This window comes from Sciurus carolinensis, chromosome 11 (assembly GCF_902686445.1).
Source record: "Sciurus carolinensis chromosome 11, mSciCar1.2, whole genome shotgun sequence".
NCBI classification, from domain to species: Eukaryota; Metazoa; Chordata; class Mammalia; order Rodentia; family Sciuridae; genus Sciurus; species Sciurus carolinensis.
The window spans coordinates 122,295,453-122,320,603 of NC_062223.1; the positions used below are offsets into that span (position 1 = coordinate 122,295,453).

General features: G+C 47.9%; 1 protein-coding gene across 20 annotated transcripts in view; it reads left to right on the forward strand.

Moving 5' to 3' along the window:
• The window catches only part of Gramd1b (GRAM domain containing 1B), a 237,336-nt gene that overhangs the window by 194,903 nt on the left and 17,282 nt on the right, over window positions 1–25,151 (forward strand). For all 20 annotated transcript variants that reach the window (XM_047515673.1, XM_047515686.1, XM_047515674.1 and 17 more), the window contains 9 exons: window positions 5,172–5,192; window positions 15,190–15,274; window positions 15,845–15,948; window positions 16,834–16,929; window positions 18,463–18,543; window positions 19,540–19,655; window positions 21,354–21,510; window positions 22,663–22,852; window positions 24,845–24,988. In XM_047515673.1, coding sequence (XP_047371629.1) covers window positions 5,172–5,192; window positions 15,190–15,274; window positions 15,845–15,948; window positions 16,834–16,929; window positions 18,463–18,543; window positions 19,540–19,655; window positions 21,354–21,510; window positions 22,663–22,852; window positions 24,845–24,988 — 994 coding nt within the window. The remainder of the gene's footprint in view (window positions 1–5,171; window positions 5,193–15,189; window positions 15,275–15,844; window positions 15,949–16,833; window positions 16,930–18,462; window positions 18,544–19,539; window positions 19,656–21,353; window positions 21,511–22,662; window positions 22,853–24,844; window positions 24,989–25,151) is intronic.

The following is a 25,151-nucleotide window of genomic DNA, read 5'->3' on the forward strand; positions in this document are numbered from 1 at the left end:
AGCAACTGTAGGAGCTCTGCCTGGCATGTTCCTTTTCTCCATCCTTGGAGAGCTACTCAGCAGGGGCACCTCTCACTGCTTCCACCCACTGCCCAGACCAGGTCCCTCACTGCTTCCACCTGCTACCCAGGGCCTGGGCTTGTGGTGTTAAGATCCTGAGTCTTGATCAAAGAGGGTGCAGAGCGGCACCGGGAGTTTGGTGAATGTCGACAGCAACCCAGGTAGGCCCTGGAGAGTGGGAGCAGGGCAGGGAGACAGAGACAGAGTCTTTCCCAGACCCCAAGATCTCTGAGGCCTGAGGGGAACTTGAGCAAATGGAGGGTAAGCAAAAGGTGGTATAAAGCATAAAGCAGTGGGGCTCAGGGTATCGGCCCCCGAGGAATGGTTGCAGCTGGAAGAAGAGGAAGCTGAGCAAGGATGACTTACAACAGCCTCAAGTCCCTTAGGTGCCTTGAGGAGGAGGATGGCAGTAGTTCTTTCCTGTGGGAAGAACCAGAGTCTGCAAGGCTAATCCTTGTAAGCACAATGTGGATCTGAGGATTTTCAGTGACTGTAGCTGGCTGTGGACAGGGTTGGAAGCCAACAGGAGCTCTCTGGGTTCAGGTGGCCAGTCGGTGCAGACCTGGCTGATTTCTGGAGATGGGGTTTCATATGACCCTCCTCTGTACCTCCAGAGCGCTCATACCTCTGCCATGGTTGATGGGGACACTGGAGGTGCTCGAGGCCCCGTTGGGGAGAGGGTATCAGTTTATTCTTCTTCTCTGCTTCATATGCTTTTTCGTCCTAAGGTGATATGGTACTTGATGGGCATTGGTCTTATTGATGTCATTGGTCACCACTTAGAGAGAGAGTGCTTTGGGTGGGTGATGGGTTGAATAGGCAAGTACCAGGTAATGAGGATTGATTTCAGTCTTCAAAGTGTTAGTCTTTTTTCTTGGGGTGGGGGGCACAAGGCCCACAGTTTAGTCTGAGAGGTGTAAACATTATTGCCCAGGTTATATACAAACCAAACCTGATTTAAAATCACACAAGTAGGCAAGTGTGGTGGTGCATACCTGTGATCCTAGTGACTTGGGAGACTGAGGCAGGAGGATCGCAAATTCAAAACCAGTCTCAGCAACTTAATGAGGTTCAGGAGTACAGTGCCCCTGGGTTAAATCCCTAGTACAAATAATAATAATAATAATAATGCATCAAGTACTTAAAGATATTATGTGAATTCAGAGGCAGGTGAAATTGAGTTGGGGTAGCCAGGACATATTTCAGGGGGCAGGTAGAATCAAAGTGGGAGTTTGGAGAGGCATTACAAAGGAATCAAGAGCTAACTTTGGCCCCCTTCCTAAGGAGCTGAAGGAGGAGGGAGGTGACTGAGCCAGTGAGTTTTTCTCTCCAGATAGACACACTCATTGAGTTCCCTGGCTTTGAACACCTGTTCCCCACCCTGTTCTCCCACCAGTCATTACCCTCACTCCAAACCCACCATGCTTTAAATGTAGTTAAAATAGGACCAGCTCGTTAGGAGCAGCCGTGGTCCATCTGGGGCATGCTTATGCAAGACACACAGACTGCAAAAGAGGGGTTGGGAACCAATACAGGGAGAAGGTTGCATGCAAGACAGAGCCTGGAACAAATTGTGAGGGAATTCTGCAGGGGTGAGGCCCAGTGCGGAGTGTGCTAGGGCAGTGGGGATATGCCAATCATTCATGGAACAACCTCCCAGGTTGACCAAATATGTCCATGGCAAGGGATCTCAGAGCCAGAGCTATTAGTGCTATGATCATAGCTAAACCACCTCAGTTTCTGTCTCTTGTCCATCTTCTAGAAGAGACCACTTCTTGTGTTTTCCAGTTAAGTTAGGAATGCCTCCTCTTCTCCCCAGAATGAGAACTAATGCCCCATCTCTTTCCTTCTATGGCCTCCATTTCTTCATGTGGGGGTTGGACTAGACAATCCCTAAGACCTCACGCTCTTGAGCTTTATGCAATAGAGGCTGATGCTTGCTTCTTTCTGAAGCATAGGCTGGGGAACTCAGGCTGACCCCACTCGGAGGAATCTGCTCTTGCTCCACTCTCCAGCCCTCACTTGGTAGTGACAACCTATGGCCACTAGAGGGAGCCAAGGCCCCGATTCCTGTTCCCACCTGCTCCTGGAAGAAACCTGCCCTGCCCTGCCCTGCCCTGCCCTGCATTGCCCTGCCCTGCCCTGCATTGCCCATGTAGTACCAAGTGGATGGGGCCAATTAATCCTTGGCTTGAGCCCTCCAGCACACCTCTTCGGGTGCATAGCATCACCCTACGCTGTGGTGCTAGTGCACATTTTCCCTTTTGAAAATATTTCTAATTTTTGTGGTTTTCTTTTCAGTATGACAGACTTTACCTGATCAAAGTAAGAAGTTTTTTTTTTTCCCCCCTTAAGTCCTACTAAAGGTAGAGCTCATAGTCCTCTCCCACCCCAGCCCCAACCAACCCCACCCCCACCCCAATCTTATCTCCAGACCCCCTGAGCCTTGGCTCTGGAAGATGTTTCTGGACTTTGGGACAGGAGATCACTGTGAGGTGACCTGGGTCTGTTCCTTCCAATCTTTGCTCTTTAGCTGCCTTCTAGGAAAGACAGTTCTTGTCTCTGACAGCTCTCTTTTTCCTACTCCTTCTTCCCCTTTGGCCAAATTTATATATAAGCTAAAGGAACCCCTCTTTCCCCTCCCTAGTTCTGCCCCTTCTTGCCCTCTGGCCCTGTCCTCCAGTTAGAGGTGTTCCAATGAGCTTACAAGGGGAGGCAGCCTCCCTGTCCCGCCCATCTCCCCTTCTCAATATCCCAGGCTGGCAACCTCCCTGGTTTCCCTGTCAGTGGCTCCTTCAGGACTTAACCCTAGAAAAGCACAACCTTGAAGATGTGATTCACCTCCAAAAGGTTGGTCAAGTTCAGAAATTCCTACTTGCAGTGGGCGGTCTCTGTGTCTAGTGTGGATTTCGCTGGAGGCATAGGTCCCCATTTGTCTCAGTTAGGGGCAGAGCCAGGAGTCCTTGCTCTGGATGGAGTATTCCACATTTCTTTTGAGTCCTTGAGAATACCATCTTTTTCAAAAGAGCAAACATTAGACACAAAGTTATCACAGAGCCAGTTAGAGATGGGACATAGGTTTTCTGGTTGAAGCTCTTTGTGACCCTGAAACTCTTTGTTCTGTATAGATTCAAAAGGGACAGGTATCTCGATGGCGGTGCATGGAACAGGAAAGTCCCTTTTTCCTACATGGGACAGGAAGGAAGGCACCATGTGGAGGAATCACAAAGAATCTGAGATCTCCCACCCCATGCCTAAGTTCCTATTCTCTTTACTCCTAGGGTCTTACACAAAGGCCAGGACAAGGGATGAGACACTAGGGTGCAGGTGATAGAAACCTTTCTCAGCTATGAAACAGATGTCTTATGATTTGGTTTGAAATTAGTGAAGTTCAAGGAAACTGTGGGACAGTTGAGGCAGCAACTCCCAGAGTGTATCCTCCTCATATTGGGAAGTGCATGCTAATGAACTTCTGCATGGACCTATGCTCTGTGGTCAGACTTTGTATGTGAGGACCCAGGAAGTAAGACATCCATCCTGAGGCACAGATCAAGTTAGATGCAGCCTGCTTGTCCCATCCACCCTCCTCCAGACATAGGAACCTTAACTGAAATTATTTTTGGATAGTTTTCAGGTCCAGGATTCCCATGTAGCTACACACTCCCCTACATGATGAAATGGTTGTTCTTGAGTATTCGGATTTGGCCTTTTACCTTCAAATGCCCCTGGATTGGCAGAGGGAATGACACTATGGTAGGAATGTGTGACTTCCAGATTAGACCATGGGATGGTGTTTTGGGGGAATGACCATAGAGACCCCCTTGCAAAGCAGGATTGAGAGCTGTCCTTGGCGTATTCTCCCTTGACTGACCAGTGAGATTGATATGAGGATGAAATCAGGGGCAGCACATTCATCCCTAATCCCCCTCACTGGCCTATCTCCAGAGTCTCTGCAGACTCATGTCACCTCAGAGTGTTTCTCTAGGGTTCTTCTGATGGAATAGAGGAGTCTAATGAAGGGAGCTAGGTCACTTGACTATCCAGTCAGGTGGGTCTTACTCACCAACACCCTGGTCCATAGTCCCTTCTACTTCAGCAGACCCATGGCCAGCAGACATGCTGAGACAGTGACTGCCCACTTCTGCTGTCAGGTTGGGCCCCTTAACACCAGGGGGAAGGGATAAGGGCTGCTAATTGTGCACAGGATCCATTCTTCTGGGTCTGGTTGAGGTTTGACCTGGAGGTGAAGTTTCTGTTTATCATCCCAGTGGGATGTACATAAGTGACTTCTGTTGGTAGAGATGGGAGATAGACTAGGCATAATCTAGTCATTCTTACTTCCTTGGGAGATTTCCAGATCCCATTCTTCCAGGGGACTGAAAATGGAAAACTTCTGAATTCTGGGGCTGGAGTGGAATATGGTTTTGCTGATACTGTATTATAACAATATGGGATTGGAAAGGACCTTTAGAAATGACATATTTCAACCCCCGACCCCCCACCTGCCATAAAGAACTCAAAAGCATTTCTCTGCCATTATCACTTATGTGATCAGCCAGTTTTGGGGATAAAAGAAGGAATTTACTCATCAGCCAACTGAGAGAATAGTTTGAGGGTGATTTCAGGCAGTCCCTTTTCTTCCCCTGCCACTGAAGTGTCCCGCCTTGCCTTCTCCAGAGGTGGCTGACTCGGAGCAGAAGTCTGGATTGGTCTCCATCTGTACTTTGCTTCTGGTCAGGGCCCGTTTGGGGACTGGGTCTTGGATGCCTACAGAGCATCCTGCACCCCCATCAGAAGAAGCTTGTGATGGGGCTCCGACTCCCTTCCAATTGAGCGCTAGCTGGTGCTGCCACTGCCTGCCTCCCCAACTGCCCCAACCTGGTGGGGCTTCCAGCATGGACTGCTCCCTGGGCCTCCTTTCTGGAGCTGTCTTGAGAAAGGAGGACCCCTCCCGAGCAGCAACATGGGAAGCATTCAGCTGCATTTGGATTCGTCCTCCCTGCCCACCCTCTGCTGTCTATGTGTCCTTCCCCCTGGAGCCAGACACATTCTGGCTACTCTGGCATCTCTTCCCTGACTAATTTCTTTTTTCTCTTTGATTGTTTTTTCAGAAAAGCCAGAGCTGGTACAATGTAAGTATTGCTGTCTCTCTTCTTGTTGGATCTATGTGGAGTTGGGGAGGGTAAAGGGGGGGAGGGGCAGGGGGAGGGGTGGGGGAGGGGAGGGGGAGGGGGGAGTGCTGTTTGGCTTCCCCATGGGGTTTCCACCTAATTTGCTTCCTCCTTCCCCAGACCAAACAGAATAATTTTCCTCTGTACCGGTACAGGGCAGCCCTGGTGAGGAAAGATTTTATTCTTTCTGGGAGACCAGAAGGGGATGGTCCGCCTTACCCGCTATCTTACCTAGACTCCTTGACAAGCCCCTTCTGAGTCCTAAAAGGGGAGAGTGGTCTGAGAGGACTGGGGCAGGCGTGTGAACTTAAGGCCAAACTTTTCATTCCTTAATTATGACATCTTGTGGGAGATGCAGCTGTAGGACTTTCTCTCAGGAACGGAGAGGCTGTCCCATGTAATGGAGTTTGGCTTCTGCCGCAAAGCCTGTTCCTTCTAGAAGACTCCTCTGACCTTGGGTCTATGGTAAAGCTGTGACTAGGAACATTTCTTAGGTCAAAGTGTTTGTGGAGTAAGCAGTCCTTGCAAAAGCCACATCCCCTTGGCATATACACAGAGTTTTGGGACTTTGAACTCTTCCCCTAAGGAGCATTTGACCAAAGTCTCTCAGCTGACCCTTCTGGGACCACACAGTGGAGGAACTGGTGTGTTGCACAATGGCCTGTCTTCAGACCTCACCTTCCTTTCTCTCAGCCTGCTGGCCTTCACACTAGACTCTGATCACGAGAATGCCATCTTTGCCCACTCCTTACACCTGGTTCTGCACCAGCAAGAGGCATGGATATGGGGAAGCTGTCATGGAAGGGGGCTGTGAATGACAGATGCAGGGTAGAGAGAGGGGGCTCTGGGGAGAGGCTTGGGTTTAATATGGGTCTGTGGGTCCAAATCACACGCGTGGGCTGCATGTTTTCATACATGGCCACAGTTCCTCAAAGTCAGGCACATGCCATCTCATCCTGTGGCTTCCCACCTTCAGCTGCTCGGTGGTCTGCCTTTCCCGGGTATTATTGAGTCATCTGCAGATCTTAGCCCCACCCAGCATCCCAAGGGGGCTGTGCCGATAGGAGAGAGTAGAAGCTTGAGATGGCCTGGGGTGAGAGAGAAGACCCATCACTCATGCTTACTCCTTCCACCTTGACCCATGAGGCGGGTCACCTGGCCTCTGGTTTCTTCCAAACTGCTCAGAGCTCCTATGCTGGAGGGTCAAGAAGCACCCTGTTTCAGGGAGGGGAGGGGAGACAACTGTGCTTCCTGGGAACCGTCCCTGTGGTCAGGACATCCTTACCCAAGGATTCCTTTTTGAGCAGCACTGCACGATTTAGAGCCCCCAAAGAGGAACAGAAAATACATGCTTGCAGGCTTATCAGACAATTAAAACAACCAAATTTGAGCATTCAAGTCCTTTTTCTTATTGCTAATATCATCCTTCTTATCTTTCCATTTTTCTTTTTTCGTGCTTTTTAACTCCGCCCCTTGTTTTGTCTTGCTCTTCCCTTTCCTGTGTTTTTTGTACCCCTTGCTCTCTGACCCCCTCACTCCTTTCTTTTCCTCCTCCATCTTTTCCTTCTCCTGCTCTAGTTTTCCATCCTCCTGTCTGGCTTGCTTTTTCTCCCTGATTCTAATAGGATTTGCTTTCTCTCTGCCGCCCCTTTTACCTCTAAGCCCGTTTCCCTCAGCCCCACATGAAGACTTCGCATCTGAGCACTCAGTTTGGTGACAGGCTAGGAGATGCTATCTCTTGGCTGGAGGATGGGTTGGGCCAACTGCCCTCTGGAGGCCTGGAATTCAGGGGTTCCCATGACAGGGGCTGGAGCCCTAGTACCTGGCTGACTCTACTTGCAACCAGAGACTTTCTGCAGCAGTGGAACCTCACTGACTCTTCTAGTCCTCCTTCAGGATAACCAACCTGGACAATGCTTTCTCTGTTTGCTCTGTGGCTCCTTGTGTCTGCCCTCCACAGCCCACATGCTTCTCTCTTCCTGGTCCTGACTCAGGATTCTACTGGTGTAGGTAGCAGAAAGGAATGAGCATGGAGGAAAGAGCAGGTAGACATTGGGAGGAAGAGGCAGAAGATGAGAGGTGGCAAGTGGCCTCCAGTTGCCTGAACTATAGATGTCAGGAGACCTGCCTGGGGTTTGCACAGTTGATAGTCTCTTATTTCATTTTCTTTCCATATTCCTCCATATGTTTTCTTCACCAGGGGTAGCTCTTCTGGAGGGCAATCAGTAACTGCCATACTGGAGAAGCCAGTAGAGGGCAGCACTGGAAATGGGCCTTCTTGGGACAATACACCCTGCCCCCAAGTAAGAGCCCTGCTCTCTTCCTGGGGCTGAGACTAATTCCCCAGCTTGGAGTTTCCCACGGATGGGTTTCTCTGGAGGAGACAAGATGCTGCCTCTTCTCCTCCCTAGAAGCCAACCCTCCTGTGTCTACTCCAGTAGTGCCAGACACTGGTCCAAGTCTGGTTGTTTTTAGCCTGGGGCAGGAAGCCCTGACCCCGTTGTTCCCCAGAGCCACCTGAATCAATGCATGGAGAGCATTGGCACCTGCCACACCCACACTTGTGCCTGGGGTAGCTGGGCACCCTCTCCTTCAGTGCGCGGTGCATGGATATGCTCTTGTGTTCAGTTGTGTCGTGGGGGAAACTTCAGTTGATCAGCCACTGCTCCCCAGCACTACCCCCCAAAAGCACCCCTGCATTCTTCAGGAGGGCCTACCCTGCCTCTGTTGCTTTGATCTGGTTTCTGTTTTTCCTTCATCTCTCTGTCCTCTGTCCCCTGCATTGCCTGGGCTGATTGGACTCTGACCTTCAGGGAGGACCCCATCTCCCCTTCTTAGTTTGCCCAGCAGGGCTCCTTCTGATCTCTCTCCTGATACTAATGTCAGCTCTCCAGCTGTTCTGATGCCTCAGACTCCATCATGGCACTAGACATCCTTCAGGCTTTGTCATCTCCAGCCTTGGGGACAGTTAGATATACTTGGTCAGTGAGAGAGAGAACAGTGACAATCAGGACTCTACAGGGTGCTGCCCATTGAGTGGGCATCCAAGGGCCATTCGAGTGGCCAGAGTCTGATGTGAGAGGAAGCCCACCCACACGGCCACCCCCACCTTCACCTGCCACTTGCCTGCAGAGCCTTTTGCTTCTATGTTTTAGCCAGGGAGGAGCCGTCATCACTAGGACAAACCACCTTGATCTAAAGAGTGGGTTAGCCAGGTGCAGTGGTGCACGCCTGTAATCCCGGCGGCTCGGGAGGCTGAGGCAGGAGGATCAAAAGTTTGAAGCCAACCTCAGCAAAAAGTGAGGAACTAAGCAACTCGGGCTGGGGATGTGGCTCAGTGGTCAAGTGCCCCTGTGTTCAATCCCCAGTACCAATAAATAAACAAACAAAGAGTGGGTTACACAAACGGACGTGGCTGGACCCTGGGATACATGGAAAGGCTATGGAGAGACAGCATCAGTTTAAGGTGGGGTTTGAAGAGCCTGCCTTGTATCACTGCCCTGAAGCCAGTTTTATTCAGCAGAGTGCCTAGCTCAGGGGGTGAGGCATGGCCCCAGTAGAAATAAGAGAGAGATAAGCAGAGATAGGGCTTTGTTTTCAGCAAAGACGCATGGGGAGAGTTGAGAATGACCAAGTCAGGGCCAGAGGAGTGGAAAGGGTGCGGTCCCCCATCCTAGTGGGCATGAGTCTCAGGTGAGACAGGGTCACAGAGGTCTCTTGGCTGTGCCTCATCTCACTGATGAGGTGTCTGCCATTTCCATGGCAACCCAGGGCAGGTGCCTCATGCTAGGCAGAAACCTAGTGTCCTAGTTGCCTGATGCTCCCCCGTTAGGGATGCTGAGGGAGGGTCAGTGGCAATCCTGTGGAATGTTGAGCACCGTTTAAGAGCAAAAGAACAAAGCCTTGTCAGAATGGTATTCAGGTGTTGGGGGTAGAGGCAGTGGAGAAAGTGGGAGAGCTGAAAGGGTCCTCCTGCCTCAGCTGCCCAAGTCGCTGGAATTCTAGGCATGTGTCACTGTGCCCAGCATTTACAGTTAACTTGAAGAGTCTTCCTGACCTCTGCTCCCTGACGGCCCACTTAAGTCTTTCCTTAACTCTTTCCAGAGTAGTCTCACCTCTGCAGGTGAGACCCCTTCACCAGCCCACCTCTTTCCCCACCTTTCTGCCTCGGACCCATGCCCTGATGCTCGGTCACCATGCCCTGTCCATTGTGTCCCACATCTGGCTTCTGCTTACCAGATTAGGTTGGAGCACCAGGATTTCCTTTGTGAATCTTAACTAGTTTCTTTCTAGGCGAGATCAGTGCTCTACCAAAATGTTTGTTTTTCTCCTTGGCTCTCCCCTCCTCCTTCCTGCTGAACCCAGGAAGTGGGTACCATTTGGTCCCAGTACCCGGTGTTTGCCATAGAGTTAATGTTTAGCCCAAGGTAATTCCCGGTGCCCAGGCTCCTGTCCTGCCCTGCCCAGCCCTTGGCGAGTGGTAGAGGAAACCAAGACGGAAGCAGACTGAGACTCATCTCCCAGGGTGTTATCTCTTTGGGTGTGTACTTTTCCTATCTCACCCAAACAGTCATCATCTCATTTGGCTTGTATCAATGGCCTGTAATCAAATGTTTCCAAGGAATTATTTCAAGGATCCGGAGAGACTTTTAGAACTATCTACCACCTCTATCTTGGGGTGTGGTATGGCCCTGAGGAGAGGAAAATGGAATTGTTGTATTGGCCTCTCACAGTGCTGAGGGTGGAGCTGACAAGCAAGACAGAGAGAAGCTTGCTGGAGAGAATGTGAGCAGGGACTAGCTCTGAGAATCCGAGTGTGTAAATCAGGGATCCCCACATGTGTAAAGATGTGTACACCCAAGATGCAGTGTTGACAGGAACAGTTAGCGAGGGGCATAAGGAAAGCATTCATTTGGTAAATAAATTTTGAGCACCTGCTACTGAAACATATCGTGCTGACTTCTGTGGAAGCCATGAAGCTATTTGAAACATGGATCCTTCCTGCGGAGGATGGAAGTCCAATGGAGTAGGTGACATGGCACCATGAATGGGAGCTGTGGCAGCTTACAGTGGGTGTCTGTTGAGAGGGAGGCAGAGGGGATTGTTAGGAGATGGCTTGGAGAAGGATTTAGACTCTTCTTATTTTACTTTCTCTAGCCCTGTTTACCTGGGTCAATCCAGGCTCCTCTTGATTTGTGTCTTTGGGTCTAGTACTCAGGAGTCTGTTTTCTTTAATATGTTCACTGGGTGATTTTTAAATATTGCTGATGTTCCAGTGGTACTGTAATACGAAAACACTAAGGCTCCTAAGATGAAGGCACTCTGTCCTTCCGCAGGTAGGGGCCCAAGACCTTCCTGGTAAGGTGGCCTTGTTGTGGAGGGCGAGGGCCCCAGTTTAGTCCACATCTCCACAGTCCCTCTGCTGTCTCAGCCCTGTCTTTTTTTTTTTTTTGAATTTTTATTTATTTTTTTCAGATGTTGACAGGCCTTTATTTTATTCATTTATGTATATGTGGTGCTGAGACTTGAACCCAGTGCCTCACACATACTAGGCAAGCACTCCACCACTGCACCTCAATCCCAGCCCTCAGCCCTGTCTTGAGTGCCCCTGTCTGGAAGCTTTCTTGCCCCCATTGGCCTAACTCCCATTCTTCTCTCTCTTTGGCTGCCTCCTTCTGACCAGGGGCCAAATTCTCTGCACTTCGCATTGCTCCTTTGCCTTCAAGGTCTGAGCAGCTGTCTGGGAATTCACTTGGCTTTGATCCCCACTCCTGCTAGTCTTGAAGGTGAGGCAGGGTCCTTGGAAAGGAACGAGATGCCTCAACCAGACCCCAAAGCTGTTGACCTCAACTTCCCTAGGCTATCTGCCCGTCAACATGTGTGAGATTAACTAGGTGAATTATTAAATCCCAAGTTGCCAGCTGCAGCTACAGGGCAGTTGATACATCGATGGTCCAGCAAAGGGAGAGTGTGTCTCCAAGAAGTCCCTGGCTGTCTGAGTCTCAAATTTCAGATTTCATCTTAAGAGCAGTGCCCTTAGCACCTCCCCTACCTCTCCCCCACTTGGAGCCCTGACCAGCAACTTTCCATTGCAGGAAACATCTGCTGGGGAGGCCAGGCTAGGCCAGGGGTTACTGCAGGACGTTGGCCAGGACCATCACCCAGATCCTGTAACTTGAAGCATGTGCAGGGCTCCAGCCCTGCCCGCCCACCACCGTGCCTCCCTCCCTCCTGCCACGGTGACTCTTAACAAAGAAGTTGTTTGCTGGCAACTGAAAGGAGCGGGGTCTAAAGGGAAAAGGGGTGTGTTGCAGGGGTGGGGAATGAGAACAGGCTGCTGCTGACTGGTGGCCACTCTGCCTGGGTGAGGGATGTGAGTCATAGTGGCCCCAGCCTGCCCTGGGTAGATTGCACGTTGATTAACGTGCCACTCTGGGGACAGATCAGGACCGGGGAGCTGGGCCTTCAAGTGTCTTTTTGGAGCTTCCCACCAACTATGAGTCACTTGGCTGTGTGTGAATAGCTGGACCTCTGGACCTGGCTGTGAGGCATTCAATTCCTGTGAAGTTGCCTGTCCACCCAGGGCCTGCTCTTGAGAACCCTCAGCCAGCACTATCTGCCTGATGTGTCTGCATCTTCCGGCTTCAGATGGACTCTTGGGGTGACTGTCTGCACTGACCAGGAGGAGGTGCTTGACTACACCCGCTCTGGGCTACCTGAGCCTGAAGACCTGCCAACAAGAATAAAGCACAACCCAGCTGTGGGAGACCGGCCGGCCAGCCTGTGCCAAGAACCATGCTGATCATGTCCTTTCACTTGTGAGGCTTTGTACTGGGAACACAGCTCTGGGAGAGGAAAGGACATTGGCTAGGGTCACATAGACCCTCTGTCCAGAAGCCAGAGGTCACTCCTCTGCAGTTCAGTCCAAGCGAGGCCAGTTGTTTTCATCCTGTGGGGAAAGTCAGGAGTCCGAGCTCAAGGAGCTGGACTCCACTGGGAGGGGAAGCTGTGGAGCAGCTTGCAATGGACTCTTTGATGGAATCTGGGGTTCTCTGGAGCCTCCTGTTGGAGCAGGAAAGCCAGTCATTGTGGTGGTCCTTGAGGAAATTTCTCGATGGACCTGCTGGTGCTGGACACTGTTGCTTGCATGGATCTGAGGAAATCCCAGCCGTGAGTGTGTGACCTGATTTCTCTCTGTGACCATTTTTTTGCACCCTCGCATGCCCCCTCTTCTTGGCTTTGCCTCCCAATGGCCCCAGGTTTGACAACACTTGAACCAAAATTCTTCAGCCATTTGAATAGGTGAGCCATGCCTCACCTTTGGAGCAGAATGCTTTAGGAGTGCATGGGGTGGGAGGTAGAGGGCCAGGGTCCCCTCGCTTCGAGATGGCGTGTCTTTGCAGGCCAACCATGCCTGCCTCATGGGTCTCAGCACTTTGGACTGCAGTAGGGAGAGTTGACCACCCATGTTGATTGATAGCATGGTAGAGTAAGGACATCTGTGTGCAAATATGGAGTAGATCTTTAGAAGGCTCGCTTGCCCCTCTCTCCACCTTTACAGCTTTGTTTCAAGAAGAGAGGAGTAGAACTCTTGTACTACCTGTGTTTGGGAGACTGTGGCCAGACTCCCACAGCGCCATCTCTGTAGATGTCTGGGCTCTCACTGGGCATAAGAGAAACAAGGGGGAGAGGGCAAAAATGGAAGAAAACCTAGAAACAGGAGAACTTCCAGGCTTCAGGTTCATCATCAGGATGTCTCATCCCGGTGGGTTTTGGCACCACTGATAGGCTACTCCTCGGGAAGATCCTGACACTTTATAAATTCCAGGGGCCGGGAAGGCTGGTGGGCCACAGAGCAGGTGAACGTCTCATCTGGAGAGATTGGGCTCTTGTGGGATGGCTCTTGTTTCTTGGCACAAGGACAGGGCTGGTGTTTCACTCCTGCTCTGTGACCATGCCTCTTGGGCACATCACCTGGCCTCTTTGTGCCTCACTTTTGTTCAGTATGAGGTAGGATAATAAAAGCCACCTTGTGATGCATGTGATGGGCTGAGCCTGTGCTTGATTTGTGGTAAGAACTCATTCCACACCAGCCTAACTGCAGTTCTAGAAAGCTAGTTAAACAGATGAGGAGCATACTGGTGATCAGGTAATCAAGGGTTTCCAGACGACTCAGTGCCAGCTTGGAACTAACACAAAGACCAGAGGACTGTTGTGTCTGAAGTCTTTTCTTGCATAGAAGTCATAGGATGGGCATGCTTCCTGATATCAGCCTGCAATTGTCCTGCTACCTAGTTCAAACACATGGCAGGAGGTTTTGAAAGATGGGATTCTGTGACAGCATGCCATTGTTTGAGGGGAAGTTAGCAGGGCACTGACTATTGCAAGTAGAGCTCATTCTGTAAATAAGCCAAGAAGAAAGGCTGAAAATTTAATTCTAGACAAACTAGTTTGAAGCACTTTGTCCTCTTCTGTACTTTCTTCCCTTCCCCCCTCTCTCTCTTTTCTCCCTCTCCCTCTCTCAGAAAAACCTCTCCAAACTAAAGTCATGCATTTTCTTCCCCCCCAACTTCCTGAAATGCTCCTCTTTCTTTAGTCCTAAGACCATTTGACCCAGCTGAGGTAGGCAGTGCCGGATACAGATATGATCAGACCCCAGCTTCGGTTCCCTCATGATCCATTTAGCTCTATAGAAAGTACCAAAAAATGAGCAGTTGAAAGGTTGTTCCCTCACTACCACAACTGTATGCAGCAGATTCCCAGGGAAGTGGGTGAAAAAGTGTAAAAGGCCAAGACCCATGTGTCACCACTTGCAGGGCAGTCCATCCTCAGGCACGTGCTCCTGGCTGAGGGTCAGCCGTCTTTTCTCTGCATAAATAGGTCAGTGCATTGCTGGATGGAGTGCAGCTGTCCCTCTGTGCACTTTGTTTTATGTTTTGTCCTTGACTGTCCTTTGTCTTTGGGCACTTACCATTTGGGGGGGGTTATATTTATTTATTTGTTAGTTTTAAGATTGTTAAGGGTTCCTGTCTCATGGCATCTCCAAGGAGGACTTCCTTTGGCAGTCTATGAGTCTGAGCCTGCATCAAGGCTCCTGGGAAAGTGAGGTGGGCACAGGGGACATCTGGTGGCCCAGGTGGTGGTAGGGCACAGCGCAGGGAGAGAGGTGCATAGTATGTTGCAGGATCAGATTCTCTGCACTTGTTTTCCCTACCAGGTCTCTGCTCCTCACCTGGCCTTAGGGCTTATGGGATAACAGAGCCCCATTTTTGAGTCTTGTCATGGAGCCAGTAGTTAGGTGAATGGGGGCAGGGGGCTTCTCTTAGTTTCTTCATTGGTACTGCAGGTGTTGGTGTATCATCTTGTAAAGGTTGGGAGGGAATTGGGTGCCTTATGAGCTGGATGTGCTTTTAAATTCTCTTTTTTTTTTTAAATGCTTTTTTTTAACACTGGTTTTATTTTATTTTATTTTTTGAAGTCATGTCTTTCACACACAGTCACATGCTTACTGTTAGTTATAACAACAACTTCTGAGAGGTGTGCTTGGCCCCATCCTGTCCCGAGTCCTGCTGGGTATTGATTTGTCTCCTCAGGCCCCTGTTTCACTGACAAGGTGGTTCTACCAGCTGGCAGAAAGCAGAGCACAAACAGCTGGCATGGTGGGCTTCAGGAAGCACCCTGCAGATGTTCCTCCTTCCTTTGTCTTCTTGGGACCACGTGGGTCCTGGCTTTATATTTTGATGTTTGATGGATGCTGGACACACACAGTTTTGCAGGATTAGTTTCTCTGCACTATTGTTCCATGCCAAGCCCCCTTTCCTAAGCTGGTCTTCTAGGGCCTCTAGGGTAACAAAACCTCATCTTTGCCTTTTTAACAGAAGCGAGTCCCCCTCTACATCTACTTCCCTAACCCACAGGACCTGGGTACTTTTTGCTAACCATGGCCATTGTTATGCAGGTGTTAAGCCCCACTTACAAGCAGAGAAATGAAGACTTCAGAAAGCTCTTCAAGCAACTTCCAGACACGGAGCGCCTCATTGTTGGTGAGCTGGGAGCCCTGGGAGGCGGCAGGAGGAAGTCTGGGAGTCCGAGGGGTAGCACTCAGACTGCTTCTGGCTAGAGGCTGAGAGCCTACCCAAGTGAGCTTTTATATCTGGGAACTGGGAGAGAAAATGTCGATGTCAGCACACTGGCCCTGGCTTTCAAGTCTCTGAGCTGAGCACAGAGCTTATGGCAAGAGTCCACCCTGGAGGGAGTACCTGGAATGCTTACCTCTGCCAATGGCCAAGCAGTGGAAGGGGTTGGCATGGTCATAGGTGTTGGAAAAGAAATTGGTTGAATTTTATTGACCTCCTTACCCCTAGCTTTTGTGGCCCTGTCTGCTCTCACGTTCCTTCTGCCTCTAGGTGGTAGCATATTTTACCACCGCCATGTTCCTGATCATGAGATGCAGGGTCTTCCTTGGCTGCTAGTTCCAGTGTCTCATACACCGAGTCAGCAGTAGGCGATTAGGCTCCCATAGTGTTGGTAGGAGCGATGACATGCCTACTACACATCAGTTTGCTAAAAATGCTTCCTGCCTCTGAACTTCCCTGTCCTGCTTCCTACCACAGATTACTCATGTGCACTCCAAAGAGACATTCTTCTTCAGGGCCGACTCTACCTCTCGGAAAATTGGATCTGCTTCTACAGCAACATCTTCCGCTGGGAAACTCTGGTAAAGACCTAGGACTCAGACTGGGGGGTGTAGACCAATGGTAGAGCACTTACCTAGCATGTTCAAGGCGGTCCTGGGTTTGATCCCCCCAACTGGGAAAGAAGAAAGAGAAGAAGAGAACTGGGACTTGCTCCCTTGGGCTGTCTCTTGACCAGTGCTGAGCAATTTGCCCTCACTTCCTTCCTTTCTTTGTGTTCTCTCCAAACCTTTGCACAGTTTACAAAAACACATGACTGAGGCTTGAAGGATCCCCAGTTATGAGATCTCCGCTGCCATGTATTTCCCTCCCACCTCTTGGATGTGGAAGAGGGTACAAGTGAATGCTCATTCACTTTGGGCAAATGCAGTTATTTAGTGTGAGTTTCTGCAGAGGGAGGCATAGTAAATTAGACAGGGCATTGACCTTGGGCTCAGAAGACCTGGCCTGCATGTTTTCTGGATTCTGCAGCTAATTAACTGTTTGATGATGGACCAGTCCTTTCTTTGCCTCTATTCCCTCATTCTTATAAAATAGAGAAAGATTAAGTAGATGATTTTTGTTGTCCTATCCAGCATCAACATTCAGTGTTTAAGTGGCAAAACAATTGTGGTATTGCTGCATATTTAGCAGACTATTACAAATGAAAAAAAAAAAAATCTTCCTAGACCAAGAATCAAGATATCCATGACTGTAGACAAGGCTCAGTCCCTACTTCGCTATGTGGCCACTGTGACAGAAGTGGGTAAACCAGATGATCTCAAAAGTGGTCCCTTCCAGACTTAGAATAACATGAGCCATGATCTGATTTCCTCTGTCTGCATTGCTGCCACATGATCACTCATTACCTGACTCTCTGATACCTCCTCTTTCTTGTTATTCATTCTCTGTCCCTGCGGGGATGCCAGCTGACAGTCCGTTTGAAAGATATCTGCTCCATGACAAAAGAAAAAACAGCTCGCCTCATCCCCAATGCTATCCAAGTTTGCACTGATTCAGAAAAGGTAAGTGGAGCCAAATTCTCGCCTTTCTACCCGCCCACCCCACGCCCTTCATACCCCACTTTCCCTACTTCTGTATTTCTGCCCTTAAATTGCATTAATCCAGAGGCTTAGAGGATTAGGGCAAGAGGCAGTGAGGGAGAAGCAAGCTCCTGGTGCAAATTCTGGCATGGACAGGGTGACTGGAGGCTGCATATGGGGAGAGGGACCTGGCACAACACTGGATGTGGAGCCAGAAGACCCGAATGACTGTAGGCATTAGATAACTTCTCTGAGCTGTTTCCTCATGTGTGAAATTGACCCAGCATCTAAACAGAGCATTGAAATAGCATCGTATATTTGAGAACATTAAATTTTAAGTCACCACACAGACTGTAAGTAGTCATCATTGCTTATCGACATAACTGATTAGATCTCAAGAGGATGAGAAGGCTAATAGGAAATGAATTGTCCTTATCAGTATTGGGGAAATGTGGTAGATAAAATTAGGACAGGAATATCTGTGATCTTTCACCTTTAACCAGAACCTGATGGCCAAGAGGTTCAAGACTAAGGGTGGACGAGGTTTCTGTGGAAAACAAGGTCTATAATTCCCATGACTCAGTTCAGTGACAAGAACCATGAATATCTGGAGTCAGCTGGCCTTTGGTTCAAAATTCTCTTCCTGGCACAATCATTTTTGTGAGCTTGACATTAATTGTTAGTGGTTTTTTTTTTTTTAATGTCCAGGGCTTTTTGTGTAGCTTGTATGAAATAGCATTTGTCAAGCACTTGGTAGGTGCACAGTAAAATTTTAGTTTTCCACTGCTTGCTTTCAGCTTATTGTGAAAGATCCCCACTAATGGGTTAGCACTTTTAGGAGCAGGTTTTTTTGTTTTGTGCCTTTTGTACCCTAAACATATAGAATAGTGCCTAGCTCACACGAATATTCAAATAGTCGTTGAATGAATTAGAAGTGTTGGTGAGTCAGTGGGTTTGTCTTATCCTTCCATTTAAGCTAGTTTCCAGCTCACTTCTTACCTAGTTCCAGTAGGTGGGTGAAGGACTATTGGGTAATGGGGATTGAACCTAGAGGTGTTTTATCAATGAGCTACATTCTCAGCCATTTTTATTTTTTATTTTGAGACAGGGTCTTGCTGAATTGATGAGGGTCTTTTTAAATTGCTGAGACTGTCTTCGAACTTGCGATCCTTCTGCCTCAGCCTCCCAAGTCATTGGGATACCATGCATGTGCCACTGTGCCAGGCAGGACATTTTTTTATGGAGATACAATTTTAAACCAGAGAGAACAGTGAAGAAAGTGTAGTTGAAATACTGAAGGACTTGGTAATAATTGTGACTTAGAGGTCCCAGGTACATAGGTCCCCATCAAGTTGACCTGTCATTAGAGTGCCTGTGTCATGATCATGGATAACTGAAAGTCACTAGTGTTTGAGGATGAAGTCAGTATCTTGAGTTTGAAAGGAAGACCATGTCTCAATTCATTATGTTGTATATCTTAACTGATATTTCTTGTCATTTTCTCTTCCAATCTAGCACTTTTTCACTTCATTTGGGGCCCGGGATAGAACATATATGATGATGTTCCGGCTCTGGCAGAATGCACTCCTTGAGAAGGTAAGTACTACTCAGCTATCTCCTTCAGCCTCAGGGTACCTAGGTTGGTTCTATAGTTTAGCTATTAAATTGAGGGGCAACTTTCAGATTCTTGATGTAGTCTATGGGTAGAAACATTCTTTAAGTTGGACTTTTTAAAAAGAATTTTTGATTGCTTCTGTTCTTCTTAGTACACTTGCCCTCTTTTTCACATAATTGTCCATACCCCTCTTCCCTTTATTCCAACATGAGATTCATTTACAGTCTTGACCTTTGAAAGTTCTTTGACTTTCCTTTCTTTCTGTATGGAAACTCTGAACCCCAGGAGAATCAGCTTTTCTTAGGATAGTGCTTTTAAGAAGAAGAAGACATGGCATAATGCATAGACACATAGGCAAACTGATTGCTTTTTAGAATAAAGAAGAAAATATTCTAGTAATCCAGAGAGGGTTAGATGAGATGACCTTTTAGGCCCCTTAAGCTATGAAAGTGCAGAACTCTTTCTAACCACAGGAACTGTCTAGCTATAGAACAAACCACCTCTGAGGTTGAAACCTCATTCTTGGAAGTGACCCAATGGCCATATTTAATATAGAAGGAGATGGCAACATGGTGGGGGACTAGTTTAGGTGTCCTCTGGGTGCTCTGAGTCCAATTCAGAAGCTCTGGAATTACCCTGGCTTAAAGTAACTTGGGTTTATTCCAACTAATGTTGGAACTTATCAATATAAGCCCCAGGTGGTGCAATTACCATCCTTTAGGGGCCAGCTGATCCCATTCTGCAAACTTCTGTTGAAGTAACAGACAAGGAAGGGCCATGTTCCTGGCTTTGCTAGACTCCACATTCTTAGGCTGAGATCCTAAGCAGATGGGGCTGTCATGGAGATGCCTGCTGTCCTCTAGTTCAGCTAGTAGTTGGACATCCTACCTTCAGGGGAGCTAGTATGACTCAGTGCCTCAGCAGAACAGGTAGATCTGCACAGGAAGGACCTGAGTTGTGCCTCTTCTCCCCTGCAGCCCCTGTGCCCCAAGGAGCTCTGGCACTTTGTACACCAGTGCTATGGGAATGAGCTGGGCCTGACCAGTGACGATGAGGACTACGTGCCCCCTGACGACGATTTCAACACCATGGGGTGAGTGAAGCTGAGAGTGGCTGCCCGGGGAACCTGGCGATACAAAGGCAGTGAAGGCCTCAGTGCGTGACATCTGAGTCAGGCCGTGAAGGAAGTGGGGGAAGAACCACAGGGCAGGGCTTTCGCTGCAGAACCAGTAAGGGGAAAGTAGTTGGGGGTGAAGTCAGGAAAGTTGAAGGGGCAGAAAATGATAGACTTTGGGCCAGTGTGATGGTGACTTTTACTCAAAGTGAGATTTGAAGATTGGGAATAGATCATTGGTAAGGTCTGAGTTAACATTCTAAGAGGATCACTCTGGCCTCTGTGTTAGAAATACACTGAAGGGAAACAAAGAGAGAAGCAAGGAAACCCACTGAAAGACTGTTGAAAAATTTAAATAATTTGGATGAAAGATAGTGGTGGTTTGGCCTAGGAAGGTAACAGTAGAAATAGCAACAAGTAATTAGTTTCTGAATATATTTTGAAGGATGGATCAGAAAGGAACCAAAGATGGCTTTAAGGTATTTTTGTTTTATCATTTAGGAGAATGGAATTATTTCCAAACTGAGATGAATAATACTATAAGCAGGACAGTTTTGGAGGGAAGACTAAAGGTTGGTTTTTAAGCAAGTTGAAACTGAGATGCCTGTTAGTCAGGTAGAGAGGTCAAGTAGTCACTTGGAATGAGTGGAATTCACTCTGGGCTATAACGAAAAACTCAGGAGTTACTAGTTTGTAACCATGAAATTGAATGAAACCTCCAAGTGACCAAGTAAACCAAAAATGGAAGTTCAAGGACTGGGCTTGGGAACACATAATGAGAAGAAGAAGCAGAACAAGAGATCTTGAAAGAATATCCAATGAGGTAGGAGTAATGCTACTGGAGTTTAGGATCATAGAAGCCAAGGGAAGGGTGTTAAGAAGGGTATCACTGTATCACATGCTGTTGGTAGGTTAAGAAAGATGGGGCCTGCAAGTTGACTAACACAAAGTGTGTGTGAGAATGGGAAGGTAGGTGGAAGCAGGTGGTCATGTGAGAGTCTAGAGGAATAGAAAGAAAAGAAAGAGCATTGACCTGGGCTTAGATACAAATGCTAGCACTTTATAGAGGTATCACATGAACTCAGTGGATACCTATTTGATTATCTCTAAAATGCACGTGATGATTACTTAGAGTTGTTATACAGCCAGATGATATATAAAGAACAAGTCAGCTGTTAATGCCAATGATGATTGCTCCTTTTGGGGAAGGCTGCTGTGGTACCCCTTAAGTGTCCCTAGAAGGGCACCCACTTTATATCAAGGAGATTTTCCTTTTAAGTGTACCATGCAGAGAAGTTTTTTTGTTATGATTCAGTGGTATTGTGCAATACCACTAAGGGAATATTTATATCCAGAATCCTATCTTAGTCAACATGTGGGAAATAAAATCTGCTTAGAACCCAGTTATTAATTCAAATGATCAGGATGAGATGGAATCCAATGGGCAAAAAATAGGTTAAGGTAAATAATAAATATAAAGGTAAATAACGGTTAGGTAGGGATATCTAAGGAGGATGCCTCGAAAACTTGAGCTTGGAGCCAGAAATTTTATATGGGATGTAGGAAAGATGCAGTGAGATGGGAAGGAGGTTTCAGAAAAGCAATGAAGGGAGCAGATTTTTAGTTAGAGGAGGATCATATACAAATCAAACACCTGCTTGCTGGTGCCTTCTCTAGCTACTGCGAGGAGATCCCTGTAGAAGAAAACGAAGTGAATGACAGCTCTTCCAAAAGCAGCATTGAGACCAAGCCAGATGCCAGCCCACAGCTGCCCAAGAAATCCGTCACCAACAGCACCCTGACATCCACTGGAAGCAGCGAAGCCCCTGTCTCGGTATGGATAGTGAACCCTGACATCCCCCACCCTGATCCAGTGACCAGTGTCTCCTAACTGCGTTACCTCCATTGGAGCCCAACCTGGGGAGTGGGTAGAGGGGAGGTGGGTTACAGTGAGTCAGTTTATTTGAGGAGGCATACTGGAGTGCATGGGTTCTCTGTTCTCTATTGGTATTTTCTCAGGGTCCACAACTGGATTCAAGGTGCCTGGTTTACACAATCTGATTTGACTTCTAAGATTAAAAGTCTCCACTCTGTGAGCTTGGCTCTTGGTGGGCTGCTCCAGGTCCTCCCCTCTGGTGGAGAGTTATTCCAGGTCTTTCATGTATTGTATATGTATGTATATATTTAATTCACTGTCTTGATCTGAAATGAAAGTTGTGCATGAATCTAGAACTGAAGAATGGTTAATTGTTTACTTGTCCATTAGATTCATATTTATTGAGTGCTTCTGTGGCTTATTTCCCCCTTGTGCTGGTTTTTATGGAGGCTACAAAGATTTCTAAGAAGATCTCTCTCCTTGGGGCATTGACAGTCAGAAAATAGAAACTTGATGAAGGAAGAGGGTTAGGGGCATGTGCTAGCAGGTGGAAGAAGGGGCGGAATTCCTCAAGAAAGCGCTACTGGAGAAGGGAGGCTCGTTTCCAATGGCTTGGGGACCAGGCCATATCATCTTAGAAGGAAAACATCATTCATTTGATGGCTACTCTTCATTTTCTGTCTCTCAGCTTGTCTTTAAAATGTGAAAAACTTTATTGATTCCCTTCCAGTGCTAATGGAAGAATGACTTTTTAAAAAGGCCTGTGGAGACTTCTGAGGTTAGGAAAAAAGTGTACTCCTTAGAGGCAGGCTGATATTGTCATGGCATGGTGGAGGTTTGACTCCAGGAAGAACCTGGAACTGCAGGTAACACCTCTGCTGACCTCCTGGTCATGTGTCTGAATAGTGAGCCTGAGCAGGGCAGCCTCTTGTGCTGGGTTCACTCATCTGCAGCAGAGCTGAGCAAAAGCCCAGAATATGACTCCACCTAGGCTCCTAAGCAGCTGTGTTGGGAGTGCAGGGGCCTCCAAGGCCAGGTCTCTGGTCTCCTTTTGGAGAGTAGATCCAAGTAGGTTGTCCCTGGTGAGTGACCCTTCAGTCTCTGCTGCAGTTTGATGGCCTGCCCCTGGAGGAGGAGGTGTTGGAGGGCGACGGGTCTCTGGAGAAAGAGCTCGCTATTGACAACATCATCGGGGAAAAGATTGAGATCATCGCGCCAGTGAACTCCCCTTCATTGGACTTCAATGACAATGAGGACATCCCCACCGAGCTGAGTGACTCTTCAGACACTCATGATGAAGGTGGGCATTTGAACATGATTCCAGAGTGGACCTTTGAAGGCTTAAAGGAAGTCTCTGTGTGGGGACCAGAGGCAGCATTCTGGACAAGAGGGAAAGGCATTGTCAATGACTTTAGAGACTCCCCTTCTCTCTGATGACTCTTCTTTGTTCCCAAATATTTTTTAAAAATTTTTATTTGTACTTTTTATATATACATGACAGTAGAATGTATTTTGACATTTCATACATACATGGAGTATAACTTCCTATTTCTGTGGTTGTACGTGATGTCCAGTTATACTAGTCATGTATTCATATACGGGCGTAGGAAAGTTATGCCCTATTCACTCTATTGTCTTTCCTAGTCCTATCTCCCCTCCCTTTCCTTCATTCCCCTTTGTCTAATCCACTGAACTTCTCTTCATCCCCCCACCCCTCATTGTGTGTTAGCATCTACATATCAGAGAGAATATTTGACCTTTAGTCTTGGGGGATAGTCTCTGATGGCTCTAAGTAGATGCTTCTTACTTTGCTCCCACATAGATTTGGGTCCCAGGACCTCACTTGGAAACATGCTCCTTCTTATATTTCATGGAGAAAAATTAGATTCTCAACAGTAATTAAGTTGGTTGATGGTTTTCTTCCATTGAATTGGTGGTAGTTTATTTCTAGTGAGTAGATGCTCATGAGTGTACTTGTTCATCTGTAGACGGTCTCTCCTAGAGGGCACTTGTAGTGGTTTTCTAACCTTTGGCTGGTTTGCCTAACCAGTACTAGAACAGAGGACTGCACAGGTTGGGTACCACCTAATACTAGGGGTGCCATTCACAATATTCCCCCCACTATACCAATATAACACACAATCTGTATAGTCCTAGGTGCTATCTCTCTATGATATTCCTGAGTTCTTCCCTGGCCCTCTTTGGATCCCAGGGCTGCCAGAAATGTCAGCCTCCTACTTGATGTCACCTGTCAGCCCATGCAGGTGTAGACATTAGGGACTGTGGGGTGCTGGGGACTTGGGAGGAGAATTTAGACTTAGCAACTCACCTGTACCCTCAGGCACATTCTTCTGTAACAATAAAAGTTCAAAACATTGCAGGTGAAATTCCCTGGGTAGCACAGGAATACCCTCTGCCTGTTGTCTGCCACATATTATGTGCTGGATGGGTATAGCATCCTGAGAACTGAAGAAGCGTCGCTTTGGGAACCCTCCTAGACTTTCTAGACTTTGCTCTGTGTGTCTGTCCCTGTGACTCATTCTGATCTGTATTTTTTTTTTTTTATAATAAATCTATGATAGATTATTTTAAAGAGGGGGTATTGATGTCATGGGGGAAATAAGCCGCCCATGTAGTTAGGAATCGTGGCCCATCAGGCCAACCCAGGCCTTAGACGCTTTTCTATGAACAGATCTTTTTAGATTAATCAGTAGTTCCAGAACCCACCTGGATAAGTGGTTACTCTGTCATTTGTTGTCATTTGTGCCTAACTTACAGACTCTCCGTAAACTGTCCTTTAGGGGTTCAGACAACCTCAGGAAGTAGTCATTTGTTTTAATTTTAGTCTGAGATCCACTTAATCAGGGAGGTTTGAAAATGTAGAACCACATACAGCCACATGCCCCATAGTGACACTGGCTACATACACAAAGGCATTCTCAGGAGATTATAGTACCCAGAGGTGTCAGAACTTCCTGGTTTGTGTACATAAACTATGCTGTTTGCACAAAGACCAAATCATCTAATGGCTCATTTCTCAGGCCATTTCCTCTAGTTAAGTGACCTGTGACTATAGTACATCCCCAAACTCTTTGTAAAGGATGAATGGATAGTGTGTGATCCCAGCTTGACAGAAGCAAAGTCATAAACAGCAGAGGCCATGGGTCCTGCCTACCTGACCCTTGGTGGTGGTGTGCGCATTAGGCACAGAGACATTAATGCTCTGGGTTGTCCCCGGGGCCCTCTACTCTCCACCATCCCCCTCTAATCCCTGGCAATCTCTTCTGTGTAGGGGAGGTCCAGGCCTTCTATGAAGACCTGAGTGGCCGGCAGTATGTGAACGAGGTCTTCAATTTCAGCGTGGACAAGCTCTATGACCTTCTCTTCACCAACTCGCCCTTCCTGCGGGATTTTATGGAGCAGCGGAGATTCTCTGGTCTGATTTGGCAGGGCTGGCCCCTCGCTGACTGTTTATCCTTCCTCCCTCTGTATTTTCTCCCTTCTCCTTCTTCTTTTCCCTCTTTTCCCATGCAACCCCCTATCCAGGGTATCTGATGGCCCACACCCCCTCTTTCTGGCCTTACATGTTGCTAGAGCTT